The sequence below is a fragment of the Zootoca vivipara genome, chromosome 4 (genome assembly GCF_965207765.1).
Source record: "Zootoca vivipara chromosome 4, rZooViv2.hap1.1, whole genome shotgun sequence".
Classification (NCBI taxonomy): domain Eukaryota; kingdom Metazoa; phylum Chordata; class Lepidosauria; order Squamata; family Lacertidae; genus Zootoca; species Zootoca vivipara.
The window spans coordinates 45,359,591-45,386,924 of NC_142587.1; the positions used below are offsets into that span (position 1 = coordinate 45,359,591).

Genomic DNA, 27,334 nt, shown 5'->3' on the forward strand with positions numbered 1-27,334 from the left:
GGAACTTTCTGATGAATAGGTTTATGACTGTTACACATGATATGCTGCTCTCTGGACTATGAGGGAGTGGCTGCCATTCAGACAGAGCTGGAAAGAGGTGGGAACAAGAAAGAAGCGCATTCTTTGACATACATCAAACTTGATCATTGCATTCCAATGAAGAGTCAGTGTGGTGTAGTGGTTAGAGTGTTGGACTAGGACCTGGGAGAGGGGGGTTTAGATCCCAATTCAGTTATGAAGCTTGCTGGGTGACCTTGGGCCAGTCTAACCTACCTCACTGGGTTGTTGTAGGATAAAACAGGACGTAGGAGAACCATGTAGACCACCTTGATCTCCCTGGTATACAAATGCAGTAAATTAAAAATATATTTATTTGGAGCAAATTCCATTGATTTTACTAGAACTAACTTCTGAACAGTAGCACACAGCCTGTTTATTTCAGGAGCACTCTTGTGACAACCAATCTAGTGTGCAAATTAATAAATTCATCATTTCAATTTTATTCCATACTGAAGTAGAAAACAATATTTTGATGGGCAGGCTTTGGATTTAAGACCACAAGCTTATGGGCCTTATGCGTTGCCCCTAACATTTGTACGGTGCCTATCAATTTTAGGTGCTCTAATAATAACGAATGCTAAATTGACATGAGAAAGCATTTCAAGCATTGTCTGAAACGAGAGTGATATTTTTAGTTGGCAGCTTAGTTTCTGCCATCTGGCTTTCTTTTTCCAGCTCTGTGGTGTGTGACTCTGTTCTGCTGCCTTCTTGTCTGAAAGAAAGAGAGAGAGAGAAACACAACAGTCAATGTGATGGTGACTCCCTGATGAACACAGTAGCATACAGCTAGAAACAAGGGGAGCTGTCCTGGAGAAAGGCAGAGTGTCCTGAAACTTCAGTTCTTGTTGAATACCCTGTTGTTCCAACCATCCATGTAGACCAGTGGAGGGCAGTGCAGAGTAGAATCTTACAGCAAAATGAAGATAGGTGAAAAAAATTAGGTCTGTTCATTTCAGTGGGTCTATTCTGTCTAAAACTTAGTTGAATACTACCCTGTGTGCCTCACTGCATTATCTTTGTAATCCATACATTGCACCCATGTACTTAGGCCAGTTATATAGTGTATACCAGATAAACAGCACCATATTGTCAGATAATGCACCTGATGAAGCAGATTGCGGTCAGTGGGAGCTTAGGCAATAATAATACATTTGTTCGCTCTTTAATGTGCCGCAAGATTCTTCACTAATAAACCCTGGGGTGGAAGGAATGAGGATAGTGGTTTGTTGGGTGCAGTAAGTTTATGGCCCAGTTGAGAATTATAACATCTCCTGCCTCATGCGGTTAACCATTATGCTTGCTCTCTTGCAGGTTTTGTTTCTGCTCAGGACAAGTGTTACATGGGATCTCAACATTGCTTCTGTGTGCTAGCTTTTCTACAGGCAGACTATAATGCAGTGGATCTTTGGACTGCTTCTCAGGCAAAATATGCCCCCCAAAGCAGTTTCCAAATTATTTGTTAACACATGCACTATACAATATAATATTGAAGCTATTTTATACACCCATTTCTTTCACTGCACTATTAAAAGACAGTGTGCGTCATACAATAATAATGATCAGCATAATTATAATATTTCAGAGCCAGACTACAATACATTCCTGCAGCTAAAGTCATAATTAGCCACTAAAGGCCATGTTTTGTTTTGTTTTTAATGTCTTTTTTCAAAGCAGAAAGGGGCAGGAATCTAATCTGATATCTTGCTTACAGACACATCACAGCAGATACACCGGCAGGCGCAGAGCCCCCTTCCTCTCCATCACAGCACTGATTTGGCTGGGGTGGTTGTCTGGTTGCAAGGGGGCGGGGCGTATCTCGGAGGCCCAGACCTGGCACCTAGGGCAATTCAGCACCTGCAATACATGCACCCTCCACAACTGCTGATCCATTTGTATGGATGTGTGTATTGCAGGAGGCTACTTCAAATTCCTGGGAAGCAGACAATATAAGAGAAATTCCTTTGTGCATAAATGAAGGTGCAACAAAAGTAGAATTCAGAAGATTAAGTTATCTTGTATCTCACCATTGTTCTGAAGCTCAGGTTGGAGGGAGACAGGGAATTGAGCAGTGAATTTGCCTGATATAACAAATTATCAGGTGATGGCAGTTCCCAGTGTTAAGCACCATTTATGTTACTATACGCAAAAGTTTATATCAAAATCTGCTTGGGGCTGGTGGATGGGGTGCATAAGGCTGCAGATGGAGGGTGGAGTTGGTGGAAATCCTCTCCCCCACCCCACACCAAATGAGCAACACAATCCAGGCCATTGACTACAGGAGGAAACAAGGACATTCATTCCTACAATTCCTTTCATTCAACAATTCCTTTCATTCATTTTACTAATGTGAAAAGGATGGACATTAGAAACATGTATGATGTATAAGTGATTAGCTAATTGCATGCAAACCGAAATAGGGAAATAGGCTGTGGCAAGCCTGTAAGCTTTCACTTCCTGGAGGGAAAAGTCCCCAAAACTCACGTACCTCAGAATGATCTGTTCAGTGTCTCTCAAGCAGCGATCAGAATGGGCAACTGGATAGAAAATGAGGGACTTTCCATATTTGTCATTGTAAGTACAATAATAATTTTTAATAAGACTATTTTTTCTTTCTTTCAGTGATTGCCATTGGTTTATTTTCATGCAAATCAATAAAAGGTGCTTTTTATATAAAATAAAATAAAGGAATTGGGTTGTATCCAACTACATTCCACTCTGAAATTAATGTACCTCAGTGGATCTATTCTGTGTGTGACCAGCATTAGATACAACCCCTTATGTCTCAGAATGAAATGCCTTAATGTGATGGAAGGCAAGCATTCAGAATGAGGAGATTCATCAAAAGGCATGCATAAGAATGTTTGGTCTGTGAAAAAAACAACAACATTGAATTGAAATGTAAGAAAATATTGTAGCTTTTAAAAATATTTAGTCAATTTAGCTTGATTGAAGGCAATCAATATTCAGTTGGAAGGGGCGGTAAACTATGTCAGGCATGGAAACCACAGCTTACAGAAGTCTTACAGAAGTTTTCTGCCTTTCTGACGAGGTTCTTGATGCTACCTTTCAACCAAAAATCCATTAATGCAATTAATCTAGCCATGGGTAATAGAAGGGGCTCAAAGACTCAGAAAGTAGAATTATGTATGAACTTTTAGAATCTGTGTTGTACACAGATGAGTAGTTTTAAATACAATTGTACAGTACAGTATTTATTTATTGTACAGTATTTTCTTTATGCATTTGGATTTAAATATATATATAACCTTTGTGTATGTTTTGGAACTGAACATCACTTTAATAAAAAAAATCTTACAGTGGTGATAAATAAATTTGGAGGGGTGGGCTACACTGCACATGAAATATATACTATCCCTAATTTGCAATTTACCACTTACATTTTTAAAAAATGGTATCAAATAACAATCTCATTGTTTAATATGCACAGTGATCTCATGGAACTGGTAATTATCAGACTGTTTAGATTATTCAAGTTGAACAAGAATTGATGTCAAAATTCCTGAGATGTGCAAACTGGTTTTGACAAATCTTTGAAAAGTTGTGCTAGTCTCACGTTAAAATCTGGTATGATTTTGACTGGAGAAAGGGGTATTTATCAGAACATGGAAGATGTCCTCATAACCATGGGTGTTTCAGGGCTAGTTCCACATTTGACGAGCCTTCTGTAAAATAGTTTCCTCTGGACAAAACAACTTTCTGCATCAGTGGGTTTCCTAGGAAACTTGGCACCAGCATTTAATAACACCCTTGATGTGGTGATGCTGTGTCAGGGGGAATTGTTGAAAATGCAGATGGCTACACACACACACCCATCCCAGCTCCTAGGGCAGTTGTCAGTACAGTTGAGGTCCTAGCTGCTTTCCAGGGGTTTCGTGAGCATTTTTGTTTTGCCAAATTTTAGAAAAGTAATTTGATCCAGTCCCGATCATTTGTTCTGTATTTTATGTTGTTTCAGTTATTTTATTGTACGTTGCCATGATTATTATTATTATTTTAATGAGTGGGTGTTTTATATATAAAAAATAATAAAACACTCTGTTCCCTACTCTATAAGCAGGAAGAACAGACTCAAAAGTGTTCCACTTTAAGTGTTCCAGTTTAAATGCTTGATTTCTCAGCAACTAAAAATAAATTAAGATACCTTCCCCCCCCCCTTCAGATTGTGTGGCTAGCTATAAACATCTTCCTCTTCTGCTGGTACTACTTCGTATATGACCTTGGAAGGGAATACATTTATACAAGAGAACTTCTTGGGGTAAGTACTAGATGCATATTTGCTGTACACTGATGTATATTTACTGTACCTCTGTCAAGAGAATGTTAATCTATGCTGCATCTCAGGCCTCCTTAACTGGGAGTAGGTAAGCCCATTGAATTCAACAGGACCTACTGCTGAGTTAGACACAGATCCCATCTGCTCTGGACATATGAAGCAGTATCATACTTTTTAAAATAGTAATGGCTCCCCCACCCCTAACTGTAGTTGGTTTCCAGGCAACTCTGAGAATGCATGGGAAGTGTGAGGGGGAAATTGATTGACATGACACCATATAACCTCCCTGCAAACAAATTGGGATAAACGACCCATAAACAGGTACCGGTAATCCTAGAGCAATCTTGGTTTCAACTTGACTATTCAAAAATATAGCAGTTCCGGTATGTTCCCACCCATTCACTTTTAAGCAATCATAGAAGTCCCAGTATGGCCACTTCCCTTCCTTGCTTCCATTTCCCATTTTCTTCTCTCACTTCTTGTCAGAATCAACTACCAAGTCAGCTGTGACTCTCAAAAAGATGTTTGCTATTTGGAAATGGCTGTGGTGATTTGGCAAGGCCCCCAGAGATCAGTTGCAAGAACATTATGCAAAGGTTCACCTTCATAATTCTTCTAAGATCAAATTAGATGTTGTTGGTCTACCGGTAGGCAACTCTTATCAGACTCAGCTAGCATGGCCAGTGGTCAAGGATTATAGGAGTTGTAGTCTCACAATATCTGGGGGGGGCGCAGGTTCCCCATCCTTGGTGTGGAGACTGTATTTTTCCATTTTTTTCATCTTCCAAAACAGTTTTTAATTAAAAACTAAACAAAGAAAAATATCACACTTAGCATATGAAAATATTTCCTGTCCAAGTGTCTGTGCCATTACAACAGGTTTAAGTTCCCCAGTGGGACAGAAAGAAACCAAACACAGAGAGAATAAAATTCCTTCACACTTACTCTTTCCAAGCTTGCAACACAAGTTTTATTTTAAACTGTGCGTGTATGTATGGGGAGAGCAGGCTTGGCCCCACTGGTAAGCAGAGTGAGGTAGCTTAGCTTATTTGGGGCAATATGAAAGGGAAGCAAACTATTAACTATTTTATTATTATTATGCATTCACTCACAGCGAGTGTAACTTTTGGAATTTTATGCTTCGAGTACCAAAAGTAACTTGGCCTGCCTTGGGTCCTGTATACCTTGACTTGGGGTCAGGAGGGGCATTTCTGCCTCAGGCAGCAAAATATATTGGACTACGTTGATGGGGTGAATTTCAAGGTACATCAAAATGCAGTGCAAAGAAGAGAAGGAATTTTGGGGGGAGCCTGGTAAGACCCCCCTTCTGCTTAAGCATGTGTTTTTAGTTATTTCCCTTCCCATCTCAAAAGAAAGGTAACTTTTCTTTTGAGGTGAATACTGTAAGAAAATGTTTCATTCTGGGCTCACTTAAAATGAATTCGCCCCACCAGTTGAGGTGGCAATTTACCAGGTCATATTCTTGCTTCCATTACAGGTGTGCAATTCTCCTGTGGTAGCCACTTGACTAGATATGTATGAGAGGTGTGTTATCTTCTGCTAAATCTGATCATGTAAATTAGCTTTCTATAATCCATTTTGCAATAGACAATCTGCCCTTCCATTTAGTCCAATTCTCATTTTCTTCATGTCCATATATACTGGTCTGGCATCCTTAATGTTGGTGCACCTAGTACACAAAGGTTCAGATCAGATTTCTACCTCTCTTCCAATGCATTCTTTAGATAATGCTGCTTAGTTAATTTGAATTCTGTTGCCTTACATTTTAGCCTTTCCTGGCCCTGGCTCGGGCACCTGCAGCATGCCTGAATTTCAACTGCATGCTGATTCTGCTCCCCGTCTGTCGAAATCTGCTTTCCTTCCTCAGAGGCTCCAGTGCGGTAAGATGGAGAAGTATTTTCCATTCTTAGTGATAGTAAGCAGCCTACACAATTGTGCTTGTTTAGTGCAACTTTTGTTACAATGAATGAAGCATCTGTGAACATATTCACCTGATCTGTTTCGGTGATGAAAGTATGAGAACATTCAGTGTTGATACATATTTTTTTCTGTACTGTTGACACAAAATGCAGGAGAGCTTTCAAAATATGTTTTCCCCTGTAAAGAAAAACTCCAGATATTACTGCTTTTACACACCAGCTGCCACCAGTCTCAGACTGGGAGGCAATGAGCCCTGGAGGATGGTCTTTGTCCATCACCAGGTTCATATGGGAGCAGGCACTCCTTTAATGTAAACATGCACTTTAAAACAATTATCAGCTATGAGTGAAATATCAGTTATGTTTCCAAGCACAGGATAATTCTGCATTGTGTTGAAAATCCCCATTGGAGCTCTTTAGGAAAAAATAGTATATCATCTAATTCAAGACTGAATAATAGCGTAAAATTTAGGCTTTCATTTTCTTACTTCAGTATTTGATTTTACAAAGAATCTTCTTTTAATTAAGATATAACGTGGCTGGTATGAATTGGTTACTGTACTGTACCAAGGTGGCCGAATAATTTATTCTGAAAAGGTGGGAATGTACTGCTTCTTCACTGTTTTTATAGTAAAATTTTGAGTCAGAGGACGTGGGAACACTTGCTGGCTTCTCTGGGTTGGTGAATGTAGTGTTTTCTGAACCCCCAGCTAGGAATCCAGAATAAGCAAACATACTCCCCTGCAACAACTTCATCTCCATATTACATTGTTAACATACCAAGCTGGTTTTTAGCCACTTTGTTGTTATTGTTCTAGCAAGAAATAGCTTTGTTTATTAAATTGGTGGTTGGTGAAAGAAGTGTGAACATACAAACGAGATCTCTGCAGAAATTTGTTAATATGCAAATAAATGTATGTAATCAGTTAAAGGCAGGTAAACAAATGATTTGTAGCCTTTTTTTTCAATAAGTGTCTCATCAGAATGTTCCAGGCTTGGGTTAATCTCTTCACACTTCCTCTTTTAAATCACTAGTGCTGCTCAGTGCGTGTCAGAAGACAGTTGGACAGGAACCTGACATTTCACAAGCTGGTGGCCTGGGCAATTGCACTCCATACCAGTAAGTGTTCTGAAACTCTGCATTAGGAAGAAGCACTGTTGGTTTTAGTGACTCCTAGGAGTGTAGTACTTTGCAGGAAGGGTTCAGAAAGTGAAGGGTCAGAGGTGAAGGAAGGTGTCAGTGGAGTTGTTTCTAGAAAATATTGGGGCTGGGAAGAAAGTGAGTGTTTTTTAAATAATGTGGCTTTGTGGTTGTGCAAAAACTTATGGTTGTGCAAAAACTTAAATATAATGTGGAAATGCACAGTTAGGGAAACATTGTGAAAATGGAATAAACAGCCATGTGAATGCAGCCTAAGAATAACAAGGTTTGTCACTTGTACTTTTTCCAAATCTCTGTTTCTGAGCAAGGTGGGAGCTGAACACAGGACTAAGTTAACACCAAATATTCTCATTCCTCCCAAATGGTCTTTTGGCTGTCCCTTAATCGCCAGCAGTCAGGGATGGAGGAATTAAATTACAAACTCGGTGGACAAGATAAAAGGCTGCACATTTTCTACCTGCAGTAACTGATAAGAGGAGAAAATTCTTAAAAGAGAATGCTGTGCCTTGTCAGAATTTTGAGGGTTTTTTATGCTTCCATTCATTTAAGTTTTATATAAGTTTATTCAGATTTGCATGAATTCATTTCATCTCCTCCCATTTTACTTTTAAAAATTCATTTAAAATAGGAGCAATCTTTCCTTTTGGAAGGGGCATGTCATAACATCTGTCAGGAAAAATAGGTATTTGACGTTTACTGTCTTGTGGTTTATTTAGATCTGATTAAACTTCTGTTGATGTCACCTTGTGTTTGTTTCATAGTGCTATAAATTTATGTTTTGTGATTGTCTGATGGCCAGATACAAACAAATTGAATTGTAGCCCACAACATCTGGAGAGCAGCACATTGGCTACTCCTGTACTACATTATTCTAACACCTTTTGGATATGTTTTTATTTTTAAGCAATCCATACAATTGCACATTTATTTAATGTTGAACGGTTGGTGGATGCTCGCAATGAAAAGCAAAGAACCCTTCAGACTGCGCTGTCTGATTTGGGAGATAACCCTGGAGAATCTTACCTGAATTTTGCACGATATAAATTACCGGTAAGCAATCACATTTCTAGAGAAACAATTAATTAGTGGTGGTTGCAGAGAGATAACTTTATTTCCTTCTGCAACTACTGCTGTTCCATTATAATGCTGTTTGCATCAAAACAGACTGGGTCACCCTGATTGATGACCATCAGGGGAATGTGACCCTGTTGGTTCTCCTTGACATCTTATCAGCTTTTGATACTGATGACCATGATGTTCTTCTGGAACGACTCAATGAATGGGCGTTGGATGTCCTTTATTACCCTGGTTCTGCTCCTACCTGCAGGGTTGCTACCAAAAAGCAGTACTAGGAGACCATTGCTCAGCACCATGGCTTTGGGACTGTGGGGTCCCACAAGGTTTCATTCTGTCTCATCTGCTTATTACCATCTAAAATATGAAACCATTGGGAGCTGTCATTCAGCCATTTTGAGCAATGTCATCAGTATTTTGGCACACTGCTGTGTCTCTCCTTTCCACTGGAATCATAGAATTGTAGAGTTGGAAGGGATCCGGAGGGTCTTCTAGCCCAACCCCCCTGCAATGCAGGAATCTCAATTAAAGCATCCATGACAGATGCTCATCCAACCTCTGCTTTGAAACCTCCAAGGAAGGAGAGTCCACCACCTCTTGTGGGAGTCTGTTCCACTGTAAAACAGTCCCTTACAGTCAGAAATTTCTTTCTGATGTTTAGTCAGAATCTCCTATATTGTAACTTGAATCCATTGGGTTATAGTCTCAGGCACAGGAGAAAAGAAGCTTGCTCCATCTTCCATGTGTCAGCCCTTTTGATATTTGAAGGTGGCTATCATATCTTCTCTCATCTCTTTACCAAGATAAACATACCCTATTCCTTCAACCACTCCTCATAAGGCTTTGTTTCCAGACCTCAGGAGAGTCTGTGAAGATGCTGGGCATCTGTCTGGAAGCAGTGACATATGGGGGCAATAACCTGGAACTGAATCCTGATAAGATGCAAGTGTTGTGGGCATATCTGGGAATTAGATGTATGTTCTTGGAGGGACTGCACCTCCCTGAAGGAACAGGTTTGTAATCTGGGTGTAATCCTGGATTCTGACTTGTCACTTGTCAGTTTCAAGTGACTTCAGTGGCTAGGGAGTGCTTATGGTAAGCTTAGGCTGGTTCACCAGCTGTGGCTGTCCCTGGATAGCCTGGCCTCAGGTATCTGTACTCTAGTGACCTCCTTGCTTGGACTATGGTAATGCACACTACATGGGGCTGCCCTTGAAGACTGTCTGGGGGCTACAGCTAGTGCAGAATGCAGCTGCTAGGTTGGTAAGTGGGGCAGCTCAATGGGAACATGTGTCACTGGTTCTGAAAACACCAGTGCACTGGGGCCAATTCAAGGTGTTAGCATATAAAGCCCTAAATAGCATGAGACCCAAGTAGCTGAGAGAGCGCCTCCACTGATATCAGCCATCTTGGACCCTACAGTTAGAAGGTGGGGCCTTGTTGATGGTACTGTTGCCAAGGGCTCCCCACACGGCACTGACTAAAGACAAGGACTTTTCAGTGGTGGCTCCCCATTTGTGGAATGCCCACCCTGGTGAAGTGCATCTGTCACCAACATTATTAACTTTCAGGAGGAATTTGAAAACATTCCTGTTTGCCTAGGCATCCCTGAGATTACTGGATGAGAGAATGTTTTAAAGTGTACCCATTTTCAGATACTGTATCAACTGTAGCTTTTTAGAATACTTATTATTTAAAAAGATTGTGGATATGTTTGTTGCTCTGCACTCCTTTGGGAGGAGCAGCAGGAAATATATGTAATAAATATTCATAATCAATTGTTTTTCTTGTAGAACTTTATTCCTTCAGCTGTCTTGAAGAAAGATGCTACACAATTCAGTGTTTGCTTACGTTCCCATACTTTTCTGTTCACAGAGCCCTTACGGTTGTCTCTATGTAGCATTCACAACCCTGGCCGGCCTCAGTGGAGTTATCATTACACTGTGTCTAATATTAATTATCACATCATCTACTAAAACCATTCGAAGGTCATACTTTGAAGTATTTTGGTTCACCCATCATCTTTTCATTTTCTTTTTTGCTGGTCTCATCATCCATGGAGTTGGGTAAGTATCTGTTTATTTTGATACTCCACTAAATAACTAGATGGAGATGGAGTCAGAGTACCTTTATTGGGACTAGCTAAAGATCAGAGAACAATGAACTTGTTCTCAGGATTCAGTCAGAGAACTCTTCTTCCAGCTAAAAGTTAACAACCAGACATAGGAGCCAACTCCTAGGGGCCAAGGTCCCTGCGGTCTCTCCTACAAAATATTTGAGGAGGGCACCCCCTTCAAGTTGATGGGCATTGCCATTCAAATGGGGTGGTGTGCTGTGTCTTTTGATTGATTATGCAGGTGGGGTTTACTTGGGCCCCCCAATGTTTTATTCAAGTTGGCAGCTAAGGAGGATGATCAGGGCACTTACTGAGCTGAAATGAAGCAAAAGCTTTCATTGACAACTGTCCAGTTCATCAGACATATACACATGGATCAGAAGGAAAGGAAATGCAGAAAGCACATACTGTATAGTGATCTTTATTCTGTTACTAACAGTGGCCATTCACAGGCACACAAAAAACATACAATGCATGTAGAAAGATAAAATTATTTGTCCTGACTTAATCCACAAACGATAGAACCCCTCTGGAGTTTCTTTGTTCAGGATGCAGTGTCCTGGAAGGTAGAAATGTTCCCACTGCTGGTTTTTCGAAATTGCCATTTCTGATTTGGGTCAGTTTATTCTTTTGCATAGAGAATGATCTGTTTGTGTGTTCAGACCCAGAAACCTCCCCCCTAAATAAATTCACACTTGACTCAAATTTTAGTTTGGTTTTTGGCAGAATTTAGGCCACAGCTTTATTGATTACAGAAAGTGAGTAGTTGCATAGGCTCTGGTTCGACTAGCTCCCTGCACCCTTGCAGGTAGCGCTGACCCAGGGCACCAGCATAGGTCAGCCTAGGGGGAACACCTGGATAGGCGAAAAGCCGGGAACAGACTATGTCTGCCACCCAGATGTCCCCCTGGACTCAGGCACAGGCACAACCCCCTCTCAGGGGTTGACCAAACCATTTGAGTCCCTGGATTCCTTTAATGGAATACCCTTCACATAGGGGTGGCAAGAGCATTCTCCCATCCCTATCACCTGAACCAGTGCCTATCTGCAACCTTACAAGTTGTGATGATTTGCTACGCAGCAGGCGAAACCCAAATGGCAACAGCCAATCAGTCAAATGGGGAAAATTCCTGCCGTGCCCCTGTCCCAACGACAGACGACACATGATGCCATAGCAAGGTCAAGCGCAAAATGCCCTAAAAGTAGGGAGAGGTGGGCAGGTGTTCCAAATGCACAAGCCAAAAGAGGAAGCTCTGGGTCACATGCATGGGCATATATAGGTCCCTTGATCCATTGGCCAGATTGAACCCAACATCGAGGGACCTACCAATCAGGTGTTGTGGCTGACCAATTTTACCCACCCACAACACCGGAAGTCGGTCTCCAGGTCTCACCACAACACAACTCTTTGAGGGAGGACAGGATTTGTCCTATGTAGAATGCAGAAGGGCATTGTTGGCAGATAATGGCATATATGACATGGGGAGATAGTGTTGCCAGAGTAGACTTGAGGATATCATTACAGGACATCATCATCATCATTATTATTTCCCTCACCCTTCATCAAAGGGTTCCAGGATGGGTTACAGCAGTTCAAAAATTCAATATTATAAAGAAATCAAAACATATTATGATCATAGGAACAGGGTGGGCCCTGAAAACACCTGTCTCCAGTATCAAAGGCCAGGGTGGAAGGAGAATCTAATAATGTCATCCACAACCTCAGAGGTCCATTCATTTGCTCATCTTTCAGTGTTGAAATGTTCCATCGTCTACTACCAATGAACTTCTGCAGTCTATATTCTTCATCAATCGAAGAATGCATCCACACTGCAGATGATTTGAACTAGGGTTTGTGTCTCAGAATTAACTTTCCTAAAATTACACATTACAAAAAGCAGAACATACATTCTATGCCTACAAAATAAGACTGAATATATTTTACGTTATGATATGAAAGTAATTACTTTTAATTTTGGTTATTATCTATTATCAACATTGCTCATGTTGATTTTTGCTGTCACTTCCAGAAAAATTGTACGTAAACAGACTCCCAATAGTTTGAGTGTCCATGATCCAGATACCTGTGCCAAGAATTACACCCTCTGGGGGCAAATACCTTCATGTCCTATACCACAGTTTTCTGGAAATCCTCCTATGGTATGATCTGTTGTTTGTTTGTTTGTTTGTTTTAAAAACCTAGGCACCGAGACCCCTGAAAATCTTAATTAGAATGTTTAGCAGCCAGATTACCACCAGAAAGGGCAAGAGTAATGTCAATGCCCAACCGGGTCAAGAATTAGTCATTCTCACACATTCAGTAAATTTGTATGTATTTACTGATGAAAAGGAAAGAAATAATAGATGTGCACTTTCAAGAGTAACTCTAAATGTTAGATGAAGGGTAAGAACTCTCTTAACAGGAATAGATTTTAGAAATCAGCCCATTGTGAATGAAGTAACTTTCTAAAGAGACAAAGCACTTGCAGAAGTTCTCATGAATGTTGGCTGTGATGCAATGAGCTCCCCGAGTTAATTGCTGAAACCAGTTCCTGCATGTATAATGCAACTATATCTTTATTTAACAGAATTTCATACATTCCTTTCTGTCCTTGGTTGTTAATTCTTCCTGTTCTGTTGACAGACTTGGAAATGGGTAATAGGTCCCATGATTCTATATGTCTTTGAACGGTTGGTACGGTTTTGGCGATCCCAACAAAAAGTTGTTATCACAAAGGTAAGAGTGATATAAATCAGCTTGCATGTTTCAATTCACTTAAAGCGTTATTCATCCTGGAGCTACCATAGAGTAACTCCGGGATGATAGGAATGTCACCTAAAGTTGATAGGAATGTTTCCTAAATTTCAGAATTTGTTAACTGCATTTACACAGTCAATATCTGTAGAAAAAAAAGAACCATTGCTCTATTATAGTTTTCATTAAAATGTACATTAAATTTATCTGAAAGTTACAGTCCTGGTGAGAGACTAATCCCTCCAAGTGCCTCTATTTTCCAGCGACAGTCCTGGATTTACAGAAGACATCCCAATTTCTGATTTGATCCTGCAATGTCCAGTTTTTCCTTAGGACGTCCCTATTTTTATCAAAGAAATGTTGGAGGGTATGGGAGACTGAAGAAAAATTTCCTTATTGGCTAACAGGATTATGGCATCACAATTTAGTTTCCTTAGCTATTTCTAAAAAAGTTTGCATGTATTGAAAAAGGCAGAAAGGAAACCCCAGCAGAATGGCTGCAGTTTGATCAGTAATCACTGGGAAAACTAAATTGTGATGTCACAATGTTGTCAGCAAATGGAGGGCATTTTCAGTCTCCACTGTTTCCAGGCAATCCTTAAAGTAAATGACATTGAAAACTATAGTAGAGCAATTATTTTTGTTCCTCTACTTCCCAAGTATTTAAGTCAATGCAATGATAGATTATATTCAAAAAATTAATATACAGTATATATATTTTGCCAAGTATTGCCTGCTGTGCTGTATTTTATTGTTGATGCTGTTTTAACTGTTAATGCTGTTGGCTGCATTTTTATATTTCTTGTCAGCTGTCCTGAACTCCTATGGGAGAAAGGTTAGGCATGAAAAATAAAAAAAGGTTAAATATTTGGAACCAAAGGCACTTCCAGATTTTTGCTATTTTGTGGGTGGGGTTTGTTTGCATACTGGCAAATGTGGGTTCTTTAACGAAAGAAGATTTGCTCAACAACAACAAAAAACCCTGGACTTTCTGCAACTAGAAATATGCTTGAGAAGATGTCATATAGCCAACCTACAAATAAATCAGAATGAATTCCAAAAAAGCAGCTGACATCTGGACGCAAAGTGATACTAATATCTGAGAGAAGAAAAAATCCCTATTTATCCTCTGGAGAAACTGAATTCCATATTGGGGGAAGGGCCATAGGTCAGTGGGAGACCATCTGCTTTGCATGCCGGAGGTCCTGGGTTCATTCTCTGGCATCTCAAGGTAGGGCTGGGAAGCTCCCCTGTCTGAGACCCTGGAGAGCTACTACAGGTCAATGCACATTATACAGTCTGAGGTAGCCTCCTATGTTCCAATGCTGGAAAGATGCCTCAAAATGTTACAAACCATTGATAGAACTTATTTAGAAATTATTTACTGTATCTAAAGCTCTACAGTTAATCATAAATGTAGCGCAAGACTTGGAAAGTGTCTTAAATTCTTCATTCAAATAATTATTTTTAGTGAGTATATGGGCTTAGGATTTTGTGACCATTTTTCACAATTCCTTTGGCAAACCCATCCTGGTGACCTAATGTAAGCTCGGTGGTGGAGTCTCCTTCTTTGGAGGTCTTTAAGCAGAGGCTTGACAGGCATATGTCAAGAATGCTTTGATGGTGTTTCCTGCTCGGCAGGGGGTTGGACTGGATGGCCCTTGTGGTCTCTTCCAACTCTATGATTCTATGATTCATCCCATCCTTCTGGTTTTCTGAGAGCTTTCCTTCCTGCATCCTAGGTTGTTACGCATCCTTTCCAAACCTATGAGCTCCAGATGAAGAAGAAGGGCTTCAGGATGGAAGTTGGGCAGTACATTTTTGTCAAATGTCCTGCAGTGTCCATGCTGGAGTGGCACCCTTTCACACTGACTTCTGCCCCCGAAGAGGATTACTTCAGCATCCACATACGTGTCGTTGGGGACTGGACAGAACGCTTGTTTCAAGTCTGTGGATGTGACAAGCAAGAATTCCAGGATGCTTGGAAACTGCCCAAGTATGTGCAGAATAAACATTCTATGAAAATGTTTGCAACGCACTATGTGGATTGGCTCAAGCTGCAAGTAGTGGCATCACCTTCACTATAGGGAATAGCCAGTGTGTGTTTGTGCTGGCCCATAAAGCTCCTAGGGGCACAAAGGACCCACAGGATGCAACACAATGGGGTGGAAGGGGATCTTGCACCATTCCCAACAGCTGCCCACCATTGTCAGTATGGCATAATCACCCTCAAATGGCTCAGTTGCACTGTACAAGGTCAGTTAGTCCTAATGCTGAGGTTGAGGCCCCAGACTGACTCAGGGAGATGAGCACAACAATCCAGTTGTTTTTACACCAGATTTCATAACCCACCAGCACAGAAACCAAGCAGAGTGGTCTGTTAACCTTAGATCTGCACACCACAGTCACTTTTGGTCCTTGCCTGTTCATAAAAAACCAGTTTTCTAAAAAGGGACTGTTACAAGATGGGTTCACTCTGGCATAAGTGTACATGCAACCTACTCCCAGGGCCGTCTTAAGTATATCTGGCACCCTGGCGCCCCCGCCCTGCCCCGTTTCACAGCGCGGCTGCCACAGGCAGAGCTGCGCAGCGCCCCCTGGCGGCCAGGCACCCTGACGCCCTGTGCCACCCAGCCTGGCCGTAGGGCCGGCCCTGCCTACTCCTGTGCATGTGCCTTGGGCTATTTTTGTAGCTGCTCTAACTTCTAGTCCATAGGCTACTCCCTGTCTCAGCATTCATGGGCCAGGGCTACCAAGTGGAACTAGTCCCTGAACAGTGCCACTGCAAGATTGGCTTGACTCTGACCTGTGCTATTGGATCATTAGAGTATGCATGGGCCAGTCCCAGTTGTTGTTGTTAACTGTGTTCTTACTCTTCTAGGATAGCTGTCGATGGCCCCTTTGGCACTGCTAGTGAAGATGTATTCAGTTATGAAACCGTGGTGTTGGTTGGAGCTGGCATTGGGGTCACCCCTTTTGCATCAGTCCTCAAGTCTGTGTGGTACAAATACTGCAATGATGCCTTAAACCTAAAGCTCAAAAAGGTCTGTTCCTGACATATACCAAAGCATGTGACACCTGTTTCCTAGTGGAAAACTGCATGGAAACAGAGATTGGGAAGTATATAAAGACAAGTGTTGGGATTGATGCATGAAAAGAGTGCTGTGAAACACTATAAATTATTTGTTTTATGTCCGTATAAACAAATCTGGCCCTTTTCCCATTCTTAAGTCCATTTCTCCACACATCTGCATCAGCTTGCTTCTTTTTTTAAGTCTCAAAAATAAATTATCAGCATTTTGGTGCACTTTTCTCCTAATATGCACATTTTTGTATGTAATTTTGTCTAATGGGCACTTTCTAATATGCATTTTCTGTTTTTACTAATTCATACATATTTACAACACTTTCCTCGAATATACATATTTTTGGATACATTATTTGGCTGAAGGTATGGCACTGCAAAATTCAAAGACGAGTGAATTTCAAAGGACAGGTACATTTCAGCTCATGTATGTTTTAGGTGAATTTGCATTAAAGTATAACGCACAACCCTCTCCCTACTGTTAGTTCATGTAGATGCACTTTCACTTCTACAGTGGAACCTCGGTTTATGAACACCTCGGTTTATGAATTTTCGGTTTATGAATGCTGCGGACCCATCTGGAACGGATTAATTCACTTTCCATTACTTTCAATGGGAAAGTTTGCTTCAGTTTATGAACGCTTCAGTTTATGAACAGACTTCCGGAACCAATTGTGTTCATAAACCGAGGTACCACTGTACATCCAAGCATGGAGAACTGACAGCAGAGATTCAGCACTATCTCAACCCCAGTCCCACTCCACAGTGGGTCCCTCTTTATATGCACACAGTGACATCCTTTATCATTTTAAATCTAATCTCTTTAATTGCAAGCTCTATTGGCATATGCAACCAGAGTGCTGTTTTGGGATGAGTACCAACATATTTATTTTTAAAATGTATGCATACCACTTACATTCAGAAATAATCAGTGTACAAAATATTAAAACATGCCCCATACAAAAGACAGTAAATAAAATAATATATGTTGCTGATATGTAAATGCCTTGGGAGGCATTTATAAACAAGAGTATCTTAACAGGGGTCAAAAACCTAGGATCATAGTTGCATATCTGTTACCAAATACTTCAGATCATAGAATGACAGCCCCAAATTCAACTTTATCTCTGTTACATATATTTTGATTAACAACTATTGCAGTTGTTCCCATTTGTCTTTTCCATAAAGCAGTAGAATGACTTAGCTAGGGGTAATTCCAGAAAAACTTATGGTGGCAAAGACCATTCTTAGTTGAGCAAGCATTTAATTAATGCTTTATAGGATCTTAATATACCATGACTGAAAGCTACGAGAGCAGTACAAAATATTTTGAAGAATGCCTACTACCCCTTGCTACCCATTGGAGTCAGGTTTGAGTTTTCCCCTCACCTTGCCTGAATATTATCCTTCATGCTGCAGAAGAGTCTACTCATCATAGTTGCACTGTGCACATGGAATTAGTTCATTTTGAAGGGCTTCCTCTACTTTTTCCTAGACAATAAAAGGTGACCATTATTGTAGCCTTACAATAATACTTTACTGTTGACCAATGTGATCAGCAGAGGTGATCCAGAGAATTAAATTTATGTCTTTAGAGTTGTTGTTGTTGTTGTTGTTGTTTGGGGGGAGAGAATGAAACCACCTAATTAAACACATAATCTAATATGCTAACCAGTTCCATCTTACCCCTTCCAGATTTATTTTTACTGGCTCTGCAGGGACACTCACGCCTTTGAATGGTTTGCTGACCTCTTGCAATCAGTGGAGACTCAACTGCAGGAGAAGAATAATCCAGACTTTCTCAGCTACAACATTTATCTGACTGGTTGGGATGAATTTCAGGTAACTTCCTGCTGTAGTCCTTTCCAAGTAGTTGGATTCTTGGGAAGACAATGTAGTTACAGCAATCCTTCTCCCCACACCCACCCCAAAGTAAAAACCCCATGGACACACTTCTGCGAACCTTATTCTCACAGTGTTGTCCGATCTAACTCCACTTTTACTAGCTGCCACATGCTGGGTTCTAGTTATGAGATGCCACTACAAATATTTGAAGGGGGCATTTGCAATGGCGCACCAAAAGCTGAATCGTGTATGGAATGGTCATGTGGCCCGCTTGCCAGTCTGTATCTTTTATCAGTCTGTATCTCCCTCTCCCTCTCCCTCTCCCTCTCCCTCTCCCTCTCCCTCTCCCTCTCCCTCTCCCTCTCCCTCTCTCACACACACTGTCACCCTCTGGACCCTACAGCTATCTAATAAGGGCATCCTTTGCCTTCCTTTTTCCAGGCTGCTCATTTCATGGTGCATCATGATGAAGAGAAAGATGTGATCACAGGCTTGAAACAGAAAACCTTATATGGGAGACCAAATTGGGAGAATGAGTTCAAAACAATTGCAAGTCAGCATCCAAGGTAAATTTGTTCCATAGTGTATGGCCTCACTTTTGCTGCTATACTTTATCTGATGAATGCTTCACTCTTTTTGTCTCACCATGAGCCTAGTCAATTCAATATTCGGTTCCTTGAAAAATCAGCCATGGGTGCTAGCCACACAATCTTGCTATGGAGTAACCCCACACTAGGGCTAGGCAATACTTTGTTTTCAACATTGTGATATAAATACCAGTATATGCTGATATATCACAATCACTGGAATTTATCTTGACTGCTTCTTCCTGCCTTTGAACAAGTTATTTAGCAGAAGTTAAAAACAACAACAGGTGAAATACATATTGTGGGGAAATTTTCATTTGTACGGTGTTTCTAAACCTAAGCTTTTCGATTTTAGAACCCAAAAGTTAAAAATGACTGTGGCTGTGGAACGTGGGTTGAATTCACACATGTGAAGACTTGCAATTTAGAAGCGAAATGTTTTCTTATCTCCATAATTGCCTCGAACAGACTTATAAATTAAGACAGTTCGCACTTTTAGTTGTCTGATTTCAAGTGGTAATGGATGTGATATTGCATGATGAACAACTTGTACATGCATGTGTAAATAAGCTTGTAGCTTACTTTCATTTAAGGAAAGTGCAGGCTCACTGAAGATCAGATAATTTGGCTGCTGATTCCAGTATGTTTTACGGTACATTATAAAAGCATAAATGTTACTTAGGAGTATTTGGCTTTAAAATGTGGTTCCATCAGGCTCTGTAATATGTCTCCAGTTTATTTCTAGTACAGTTAATTTCTCCCTGGTTGTGTTACTGAAATTATATACTATATAAGGCACTTGCAAAACTGTAATTTCTCTTGCTATCAGTTCCAGGATTGGTGTTTTTCTGTGTGGACCTGAAGCCTTGGCTGACACCTTAAATAAGATGTGTATTAGCAATTCAGAAGCTGATCCACGAGGAATACATTTCATATTCAACAAAGAGAATTTTTGAACACACTCAAATGTTTGTTTGTTTCCATCGAAAAGCTACATCTTATCCTTTGTGTTTGGGCACTATGGATCTTAATTTTGCTACATTGAGCTCTTGTCTCTCTGGAATTTTTCCAAAAGTTCCACATCTGCTTGCCTTGGCTTTTGCATTCTGTATAATTTGGCAGAAACCAAATATTGCATATTAGACTGCCTTAGGTACTTTTCTGAAAGTAAGCTCCAGTTAACTTAATGGGACTTTGTAATAAGTAGGCATTCATAGGACTGCATTGCAGGTTTTATATTTCTGTTCTTATTTATTTTACATAAATAAGATTGGATTGAAAAGAACTAGAACATTTTAAGTATTTGTCATGGTTATGTTTTAAACTTCATAAAGGTGCTCCTCGGGTCCTAGTTTCCAGAGACATTTCGCTTTTGTTTTTATTATTTAACCATCACCCTTAATCATTAAAATGGAGGCATGGTGTGGTGTCTAGTGTCAAACATATTGCTCAACTGAGACATTGCATATTTTTGAAAGTGGCAAGAGTTCCACTTGACTGAAGTTTATTTTTGGCAAGCCACATCAATAAACATTCCTGCAATTTTCTCCTGTCTCTTAGCCTTCTGATTCAATGTGAACAAATTTAAATGAAAATAAACATTCACAGATTTTCTCTCATTTCTACATCATAGAGAAATTCTACAATGATACAAGTTTGTTATATAGTGTCATGCTTAATCCCATATTCTCTCAGGCACACCCTATTTGTTTGACCCTACTACAGTGTGGCAGGTGATTTATGTGGTGCAATCATCTCTTACTTTCAAGCATCTGCAACTGTTAATTATATTCATATTGCTCATGACTTATGGTTTTGTGGGTCCTGCATATTTCAAGGATGATGATTATTACTCAGTTCATTTTTTTTCTAGGTTCTGGAGGTATCTCCCCAAGAGCCTTGTCGAGTCCCACCTCCCTTTCAGCTTTTAGAGAGCAAGCGAAAAGTGACTTGTTCTTCCACACCCCAAATTTGACAAGCGGGTGGGGTCACCCAGCAGTCAGTCACCTGACATCACAGTGGCCATCACAATGACATCAAGTGACCTGTTCGGTTGATTGTGAAGCCCCTTTAAACATGCTGCTTTGCAGAGAGCTTCATGAGGGTCTTAGCAAGATCTGACTACTAGCTACAAAGGCCACTTGATGTTATTGGACAGGGATTTGCGGGCATCTCTCATCAGCGGTGGTTGCAAATCCCCTTTTGGCTCTGCCAGATTATTATTATTTTCACATGCCACACACCTGATGTAGACGGTACATTAGTATAAAAATATAAATTGATGTATGTGGACAATGTTTTCCTTTAATCACCAAATAACCAAAATTACTGTACACAGTGCTTTTTTCTTTAAAAAAATGTTTAGGGGTACTCTCATTTTCCTACTCATATTGAAATACTGCCCCACAACAAGGCCAAACTTAGATTCACAAAATGTTTAAGGGTATGCGTATCCCTGCATCCTCCCAGAAAAAACGCACTGACTGTGCACACATCAAGATTAAGAGGTAAGTCTTCCTTTACAAGCAGATTGACTTCCAAGCTGCTGTGAGTTCTGTAAAATTCGCACATTAAATGCTATGCCCTTTGGACCTGCACCAAGATGACAGGATGTATTGTATCCATTTACTGTTGTACAGGGCTAATAACAATGATCGCAAAAGCATGTTGATTTGGAAGAAGGTTCTGTTGTAGTAAGACATACCTTATTTTTCCGTGTATAAGATATTTTTTCATTAGAAAAAATAGACAGAAATTGTGGGCCGTCTTATACACGGATAGCAGAGGGGCAACGGGTGATAGGTGGCAGCAGCCAGCAGGAGAATGGCAGCGGCGATTGGGCATGTGATTGTTTGCTGCGGCAAGACCTGCTGACGATTGACTGCTGCTGTGGCAATTGGGCGTTTGATTTATGGCAGCGCGAAGCAAGAGGACATGTCTACGTCGCACTGCCGTTTTATACCCCATCCACGATCACACCAGCACCCCCTAACAGGGTAACAAGCCCATGGTGGGGTCGTGTCACCACCAGCTGGGTTGGGGCAATGCCCCGCCCCTTAGCCAGTTGGGGGAGAGAGTCCCAGGGCTGTGCACAACATGGACCCTCTATGAGGAGGATCCAACTTGCGTCAAATGGTCAGTTGGGCTTTTGGCGGCGAGCATGCTGACGATTGGTGGCCGCGGCGATGCATGAGATTTGCATTGGCTGGCAGGCTGTAGCGTGAATGGCGGGGTGCCCCCCAAAGGCTCACTAACTCTGGGCAATCGTCGTCCCCCCAAAAGCAATCCCCCCCAAAAAAGTTTGTTGTGGTCCCCAAAAATAGGGGTCGTATTTTATATGGGGGCATATTATACAGTACATGGAAAAATATGGTGTGCATAGGATTGCATTATAGAAGCATTGGAAAGTTGTGTCTTTGGTAATCAAAGCCTGAAATAGCATTTCATCATAAACAGTGAGGAACCGCATCTGTTGTAGTCATGTAGTGCAACATTCCCAAATGAGCAAGACCTTGTGAATGATCATGTGACACATCAACAGGCAAGATTACACCCTATGTTTTTTTACTAGAATCTAAACCAAGCCTTATGAGGAACAGTTGAGGGAGCTGGGTATGTTTAGGCTGGGAAACGGCTGTCACATGGAACAAGCTTGTTTTCTGCTGTTTTGAAGGTTAGGACCCAAACCAATCAATTCCAATTAAAAGAAAGGAGATTCTGCCTAAACATTAGGAAGACCTTTCGGACTAATTTGGAAGGTGGTGGACTCTCCTTCATTGGAGATATTGATACAGAGGTTGGATGGCCATCTATCAGGGATTATTTAGCTGGTATTTCTGCATTACAGTGGGTTGAACTAGATAACCCTTTGGGGCCCTTCCAACTCTATGATCCTATGAAACCACAGAGGAAGGAAAATGGAGGCAAAGATAAATGTAGGGGAGGACATATACAATTATTTCTGTGGATTCAGGGCAGCCCAACAAAGCATTCCTTCACATAGAGCAGGCAACCCCATACTTTGGCCCTCCAGATGTTTTGGAAGACAATTCCCATCATCCCTGACCACTGGTCCTCTTAGCTAGGGATCATGGGAGTTGTAGGCCAAAACATCTGGAAGGCCACAGTGTGGGGATGCCTGACATAGAGCATAATTAGTTGATGGAATTCAGGATCCAAGTATTGGTGGTGGCAAATAGCTTGGATGTAGTGGTTGCTGGTCTGCTGGAGCAAATAAGGCCCACTGCTCTACCAACCTGTCTGCTGCTTTCAACCAGCCCCCCAATCTAGCTGCTTGACTTCTTACTTGCAGCCAGTCTTATGAAAACTGTTGGGACCAGATGTAAATCCTTCCAATTACTGATCTATTTCTTCTTTCTGCTTGCAGAAATTAGCACTGAAACCAAAAGGGTGATGAAAGGTTGCCCATTGTGTAATAATTTCCAAATGGCAAGCTGTCGTTACATAAAATAACCACTTCCCCCAAGAAACAGCAGATGTTTCCTTGCTTTGTTGCATAGTCTCCATACTCTCTTGTTCATTTTACTTATTGCTATATACTTTCATTGAAATATTTTTTTTACTCTGAGTCTTGGAGCGTGGGGGGAGGTCGGTGGAAGAAGATGAAGGATTCTAACTCCGATGGCCCCTGGAAATCTCCAGTGCAACTTCTTGGGCTGGAAAAACTTCAGCCAGTCCACATTGTTAAAAGCTGTTAAGAAAGGGCTGGGGAGACCAGATTTCAAGTCCCTAGTCAACTATGAAGCTCCCTTAGACTAGTCACTCTCAGTGCAACCCTTGCAGGTCGCCTATGAAGATAATGTAGCAGAGAAATAGCTTGGAGAAAGAGTGGAACTAGAGTGTTGGCATCTGTCTGGTTCGAGAGACAAGTGAGTGCACCACTAAGGGTGAAGTCAAACTGTGGCGTTAGCAGCACTGAAGCGACCTCCCTGGAGTGCAAGTCTGGGCAGTATGTGTGGAGGTTCTGGGCTGCCCAGGGAAATATCTATGTAATTAATAAACAGTAATAAATTATGAAACAGGACGCAACCAACCAACCATATCATTTAGGTTTATAAAATGCTTCCAAGTTACATACACCCTTCATAAATCACAATCTACTTTCCTCTTTGGTTCACATACTTCCCCCCAGCCTTTCTTTGTCAATAGCATCATATATGTGCCATATATGCTAAAACTTGCAAGTGTCCCTGCTGAACCACTACGATGCGTAGCGAGCCAACATTTATTCTAGCGCTGTTAGAAGGAAAATATGCACCAAGTATGCTAGTGGCCCAGGTGGCGCTGTGGGTTAGACCACAGAGTCTAGGGCTTGCTGATCAGAAGGTCAGCAGTTCGAATCCCTGCAATGGGGTGAGCTCCCATTGCTCGGTCCCAGCTCCTGCCCACCTAGCAGTTCGAAAGCACATCAAAGTGCCAGTAGATAAATAGGGACCAATCCGGCGGGAAGGTAAACGGCGTTTCTGTGTGCTGCTCTGGTTCGCCAGAAGCAGCTTTGTCATGCTGGCCACATGACCCAGAAGCTGTCTGTGGACAAACGCTGGCTCCCTCGGCCTATAGAGCGAGATGAGTGCCACAACCCCAGAGTCGGACACGAATGGACCTGCTGGTCAGGGGGCCCTTTACCTTTTATGCTAGTGGCACCAGTTTCAGAAAAGTAGTCCAAGCTCTTTTTCAGCACGAAGCACAAAAGGATCTCTAAATTAACATTTGAAACCAATGCCAAGTACATAGGGTGAAATCCGTAAGATCAGGCCAAAGGCCATGTAGTCCTGCATTCTGTTCTCACAGTGGCCAACCAGATGCTTATGCGAAGCCCAGACAGGACCCGAGTGCAACAGCACTCTCCCTGCTTGAGACTCCCTGCTACTGGCATTCAGAGCATTCTACCCCCAACAATAGAGAAAGAACATACCCATCAGAGTTAGTAGTCACTGATAGCCTTGTCCTCAATCAATTTGTCTAATCCCCTTTTAAAATCACCCTTAAGCTATAGCTATTTCTTGAGAAAGAAAATTCAATAGTTTACGTGTTGTGCGAAGAATTACTTTATCTCTCCTGAATCTGCCAACATTCAGCTTCACTGAATGTCTCCTGAGATATTATACTGTGCAAGGCTGAATGAAATGAATGGGAGCTGTTCAGTAGCACACTGTGATCTCACATGGCTAGCACACACTTCAGTGGGGCCTGTGGAGGAGAATTTTATTGGGGATTGTGCCTAAAAAGCGTTAGGTACAGTAGGTTGAGGAGTTGTTTTTTTAAAAAAAATATATAATTTTTATTAGATTTTAACAAGAAATACAGGAAAAAAGAAAAAGGCACAGAAAAGAAAAATACAACAATCAAAAAAAAGAAAAAAGAAAAAAGACAGAAAACAAAAAACAAAACAAAAACAAAAACAGATTCAGTCTTCCTCATTTCCCCTTCTTGAGTTCTTATTGTTAAAAATAGTTCTCGCATTTTCCCATTCTAACTTCACATTCTTTTTTCTAAGTTTCAACTTTTTCATTGCTATTATCCATTCTCCTTATACTTTGACCTCTTTTCTCTTAACATCCTCTCTCCAAAATTATTATTATCTAATCCCTAATCTCTTTCCCTTACCCAAAAATATATAAGATTCACATCCAAATTTATAACCCATTTACTTCCACCCACACAACAAAGTTCCCGCCCCCCCTTCCCTGAAATCGAAGTCTCCAGATGTATCAGCCAGGTTCTTCATACAATCCTTAATACATTCCGAGATCAGACCATATTATTTCAGACAATACCAGGTAATCCAGAACCCCTCAACCCACCCCTAGTCTGTCCCATACCAACTTTTGCTGAACTCTTGCCCCCCTCTTCTGTAATCCCATCACTTTATATCTTTGCACCTTTTCATCATCTTTCTGCCCCCCAACTGTTTGCATCCTCCCCTCTCTCACCGGGGCGCTGATTTTCCCAGCCTCTTTTTTGGGGTGCATTTTTGCTTTTACCCTCTCCTGTTTCACTTCTCTCACCAGTGAAACAGTGTTTTCTCCTACTTTTCCTCCCTGTTCCACCCCTCCCACCAGTAGAACAGTGTTCTTTTCAGGAAATAAATCCATTGGTTCAGCATATTGTCCTTCAATATTATCTTTCTCCTCTTCTAGGTTTTTTACATGCGTCACTCCAGCACGGTCCTGGTCTTCCAATCTTTTTTCTTCTCCCTTCTCCTGATCTTCTATTTCTGTTGGTTCCTGTGTTTTAAAGTCAGAAACAAATGTCTCGACAGTCTCTTCTCTCAGGAAATTTACATCAAGCTTGGAGATACTCACTTGCTTAGTAAGATCCAAAATTGTTGCCAATATTAAGTCCCACTGTGTGACTTCCTGTCCACTCTCTGGAACCTTCTCTCCTAGTCCTTTGTCTAAAACCTCCTCCATCTTTGTGCAGACAGGCAGTGGAGTTGATGTTTTGGTCCAATATAAATGAAAAGTGAACAAACAAGCAAAAAGCCAGGAATCTAGTCCCACTTGGTCAAAATCTCTCTCTTTACTCCTTCTTTTCCTCAGAGTCAATACTGAGCAGCCTCAAGGCAAAACAAGTCCTCTTTCACTGTTTACAGCTCTCAGTCTCTCACATTCAGCCAGACACATTCCTTTGTATTGTGACGTCATTCAGCAGACTGGCTGATCTTTCCTTTGACCCGACTCCAGGCTCTCAGGGGGCTTTTCTCATACAGATCTCAGTCTTTTGCAGAGATAAATACACCGCTTACTTTTTCCTTTACTCTGCCTCAGGAAAAAGTTCTTTTTACAGCATTTCTGGGTTTTCTAGCTTGCTGCGATCTTTAGTTACTCAATCGGGGGGAGATGACTTCCCTTTTTAATCTCCGCCTCCCACTGCCAAATTCTTGTTCCAAATTGATTGATTTCAACTTACTTCGTCCAGATCGTAACTTTTTCAGGAAGAATCCACCGCCTGCAGGTTGGAGGCTCGGAGCTTCGCTTCTTGGAGGTAACGATGGTATGCCTAAAATGGCTCCCGCGACTGCCACTCGGCTGGCTCTCAGGAGCTCTTGCGGGCTTCCTGGGCAGCTGAGGAGTCGCTTCTGGAGCTCTGCCAGGCAAAAATTGCCCCCTGGACGCTCAACCAGGGGTATTTACGGGGATCCGCGTGCCCCCGCGGATTTCCCCCCCCCTCCGCGATGCCAGAAACCTCGCAGCGCGAGGTTTCTGCGCCTCCATTCCAGCGCGGCAGACCAGAAGTCAGTAGGTTGAGGAGTTGTTTTAACACAACAGAACATGACAAAGAAAGCTTGATCTCAGCACATCAAGAAAAGACTAGAAGATAATTTTAGAACAGAAAATGCCCTATTAAATGCTCTAGCGATAATTTGCTCAATTCATCCGAAAGACACAGAATA

General features: G+C 41.4%; 1 protein-coding gene across 1 annotated transcript; it reads left to right on the forward strand.

The window, feature by feature from the left end:
- The first annotated feature begins 1,371 nt into the window (after positions 1 to 1,371).
- On the forward strand, positions 1,372 to 20,463 carry CYBB (cytochrome b-245 beta chain). Its single transcript, XM_035114680.3, has 13 exons — positions 1,372 to 2,631; positions 4,241 to 4,336; positions 6,145 to 6,255; positions 7,330 to 7,414; positions 8,361 to 8,506; positions 10,406 to 10,596; positions 12,677 to 12,806; positions 13,291 to 13,383; positions 15,144 to 15,397; positions 16,283 to 16,445; positions 18,182 to 18,328; positions 18,773 to 18,897; positions 19,748 to 20,463. The coding sequence occupies exons 1-13, from the start codon at positions 2,587 to 2,589 to the stop codon at positions 19,872 to 19,874; spliced, it is 1,713 nt and encodes a 570-aa protein (XP_034970571.1). The 5' UTR covers positions 1,372 to 2,586; the 3' UTR covers positions 19,875 to 20,463.
- Positions 20,464 to 27,334: the final 6,871 nt, after the last annotated feature.

Bases quoted from the DNA above. Each gene is read 5' to 3' on its own strand.
- CYBB (XM_035114680.3), top strand. From the start codon at position 2,587: ATGGGCAACTGGATAGAAAATGAGGGACTTTCCATATTTGTCATT. The intron at 4,337-6,144 runs GTAAGTACTAGA...CTTACATTTTAG, and splicing joins ATACAAGAGAACTTCTTGGG to CCTTTCCTGGCCCTGGCTCG. The intron at 12,807-13,290 runs GTATGATCTGTT...TTCTGTTGACAG, and splicing joins TTTCTGGAAATCCTCCTATG to ACTTGGAAATGGGTAATAGG.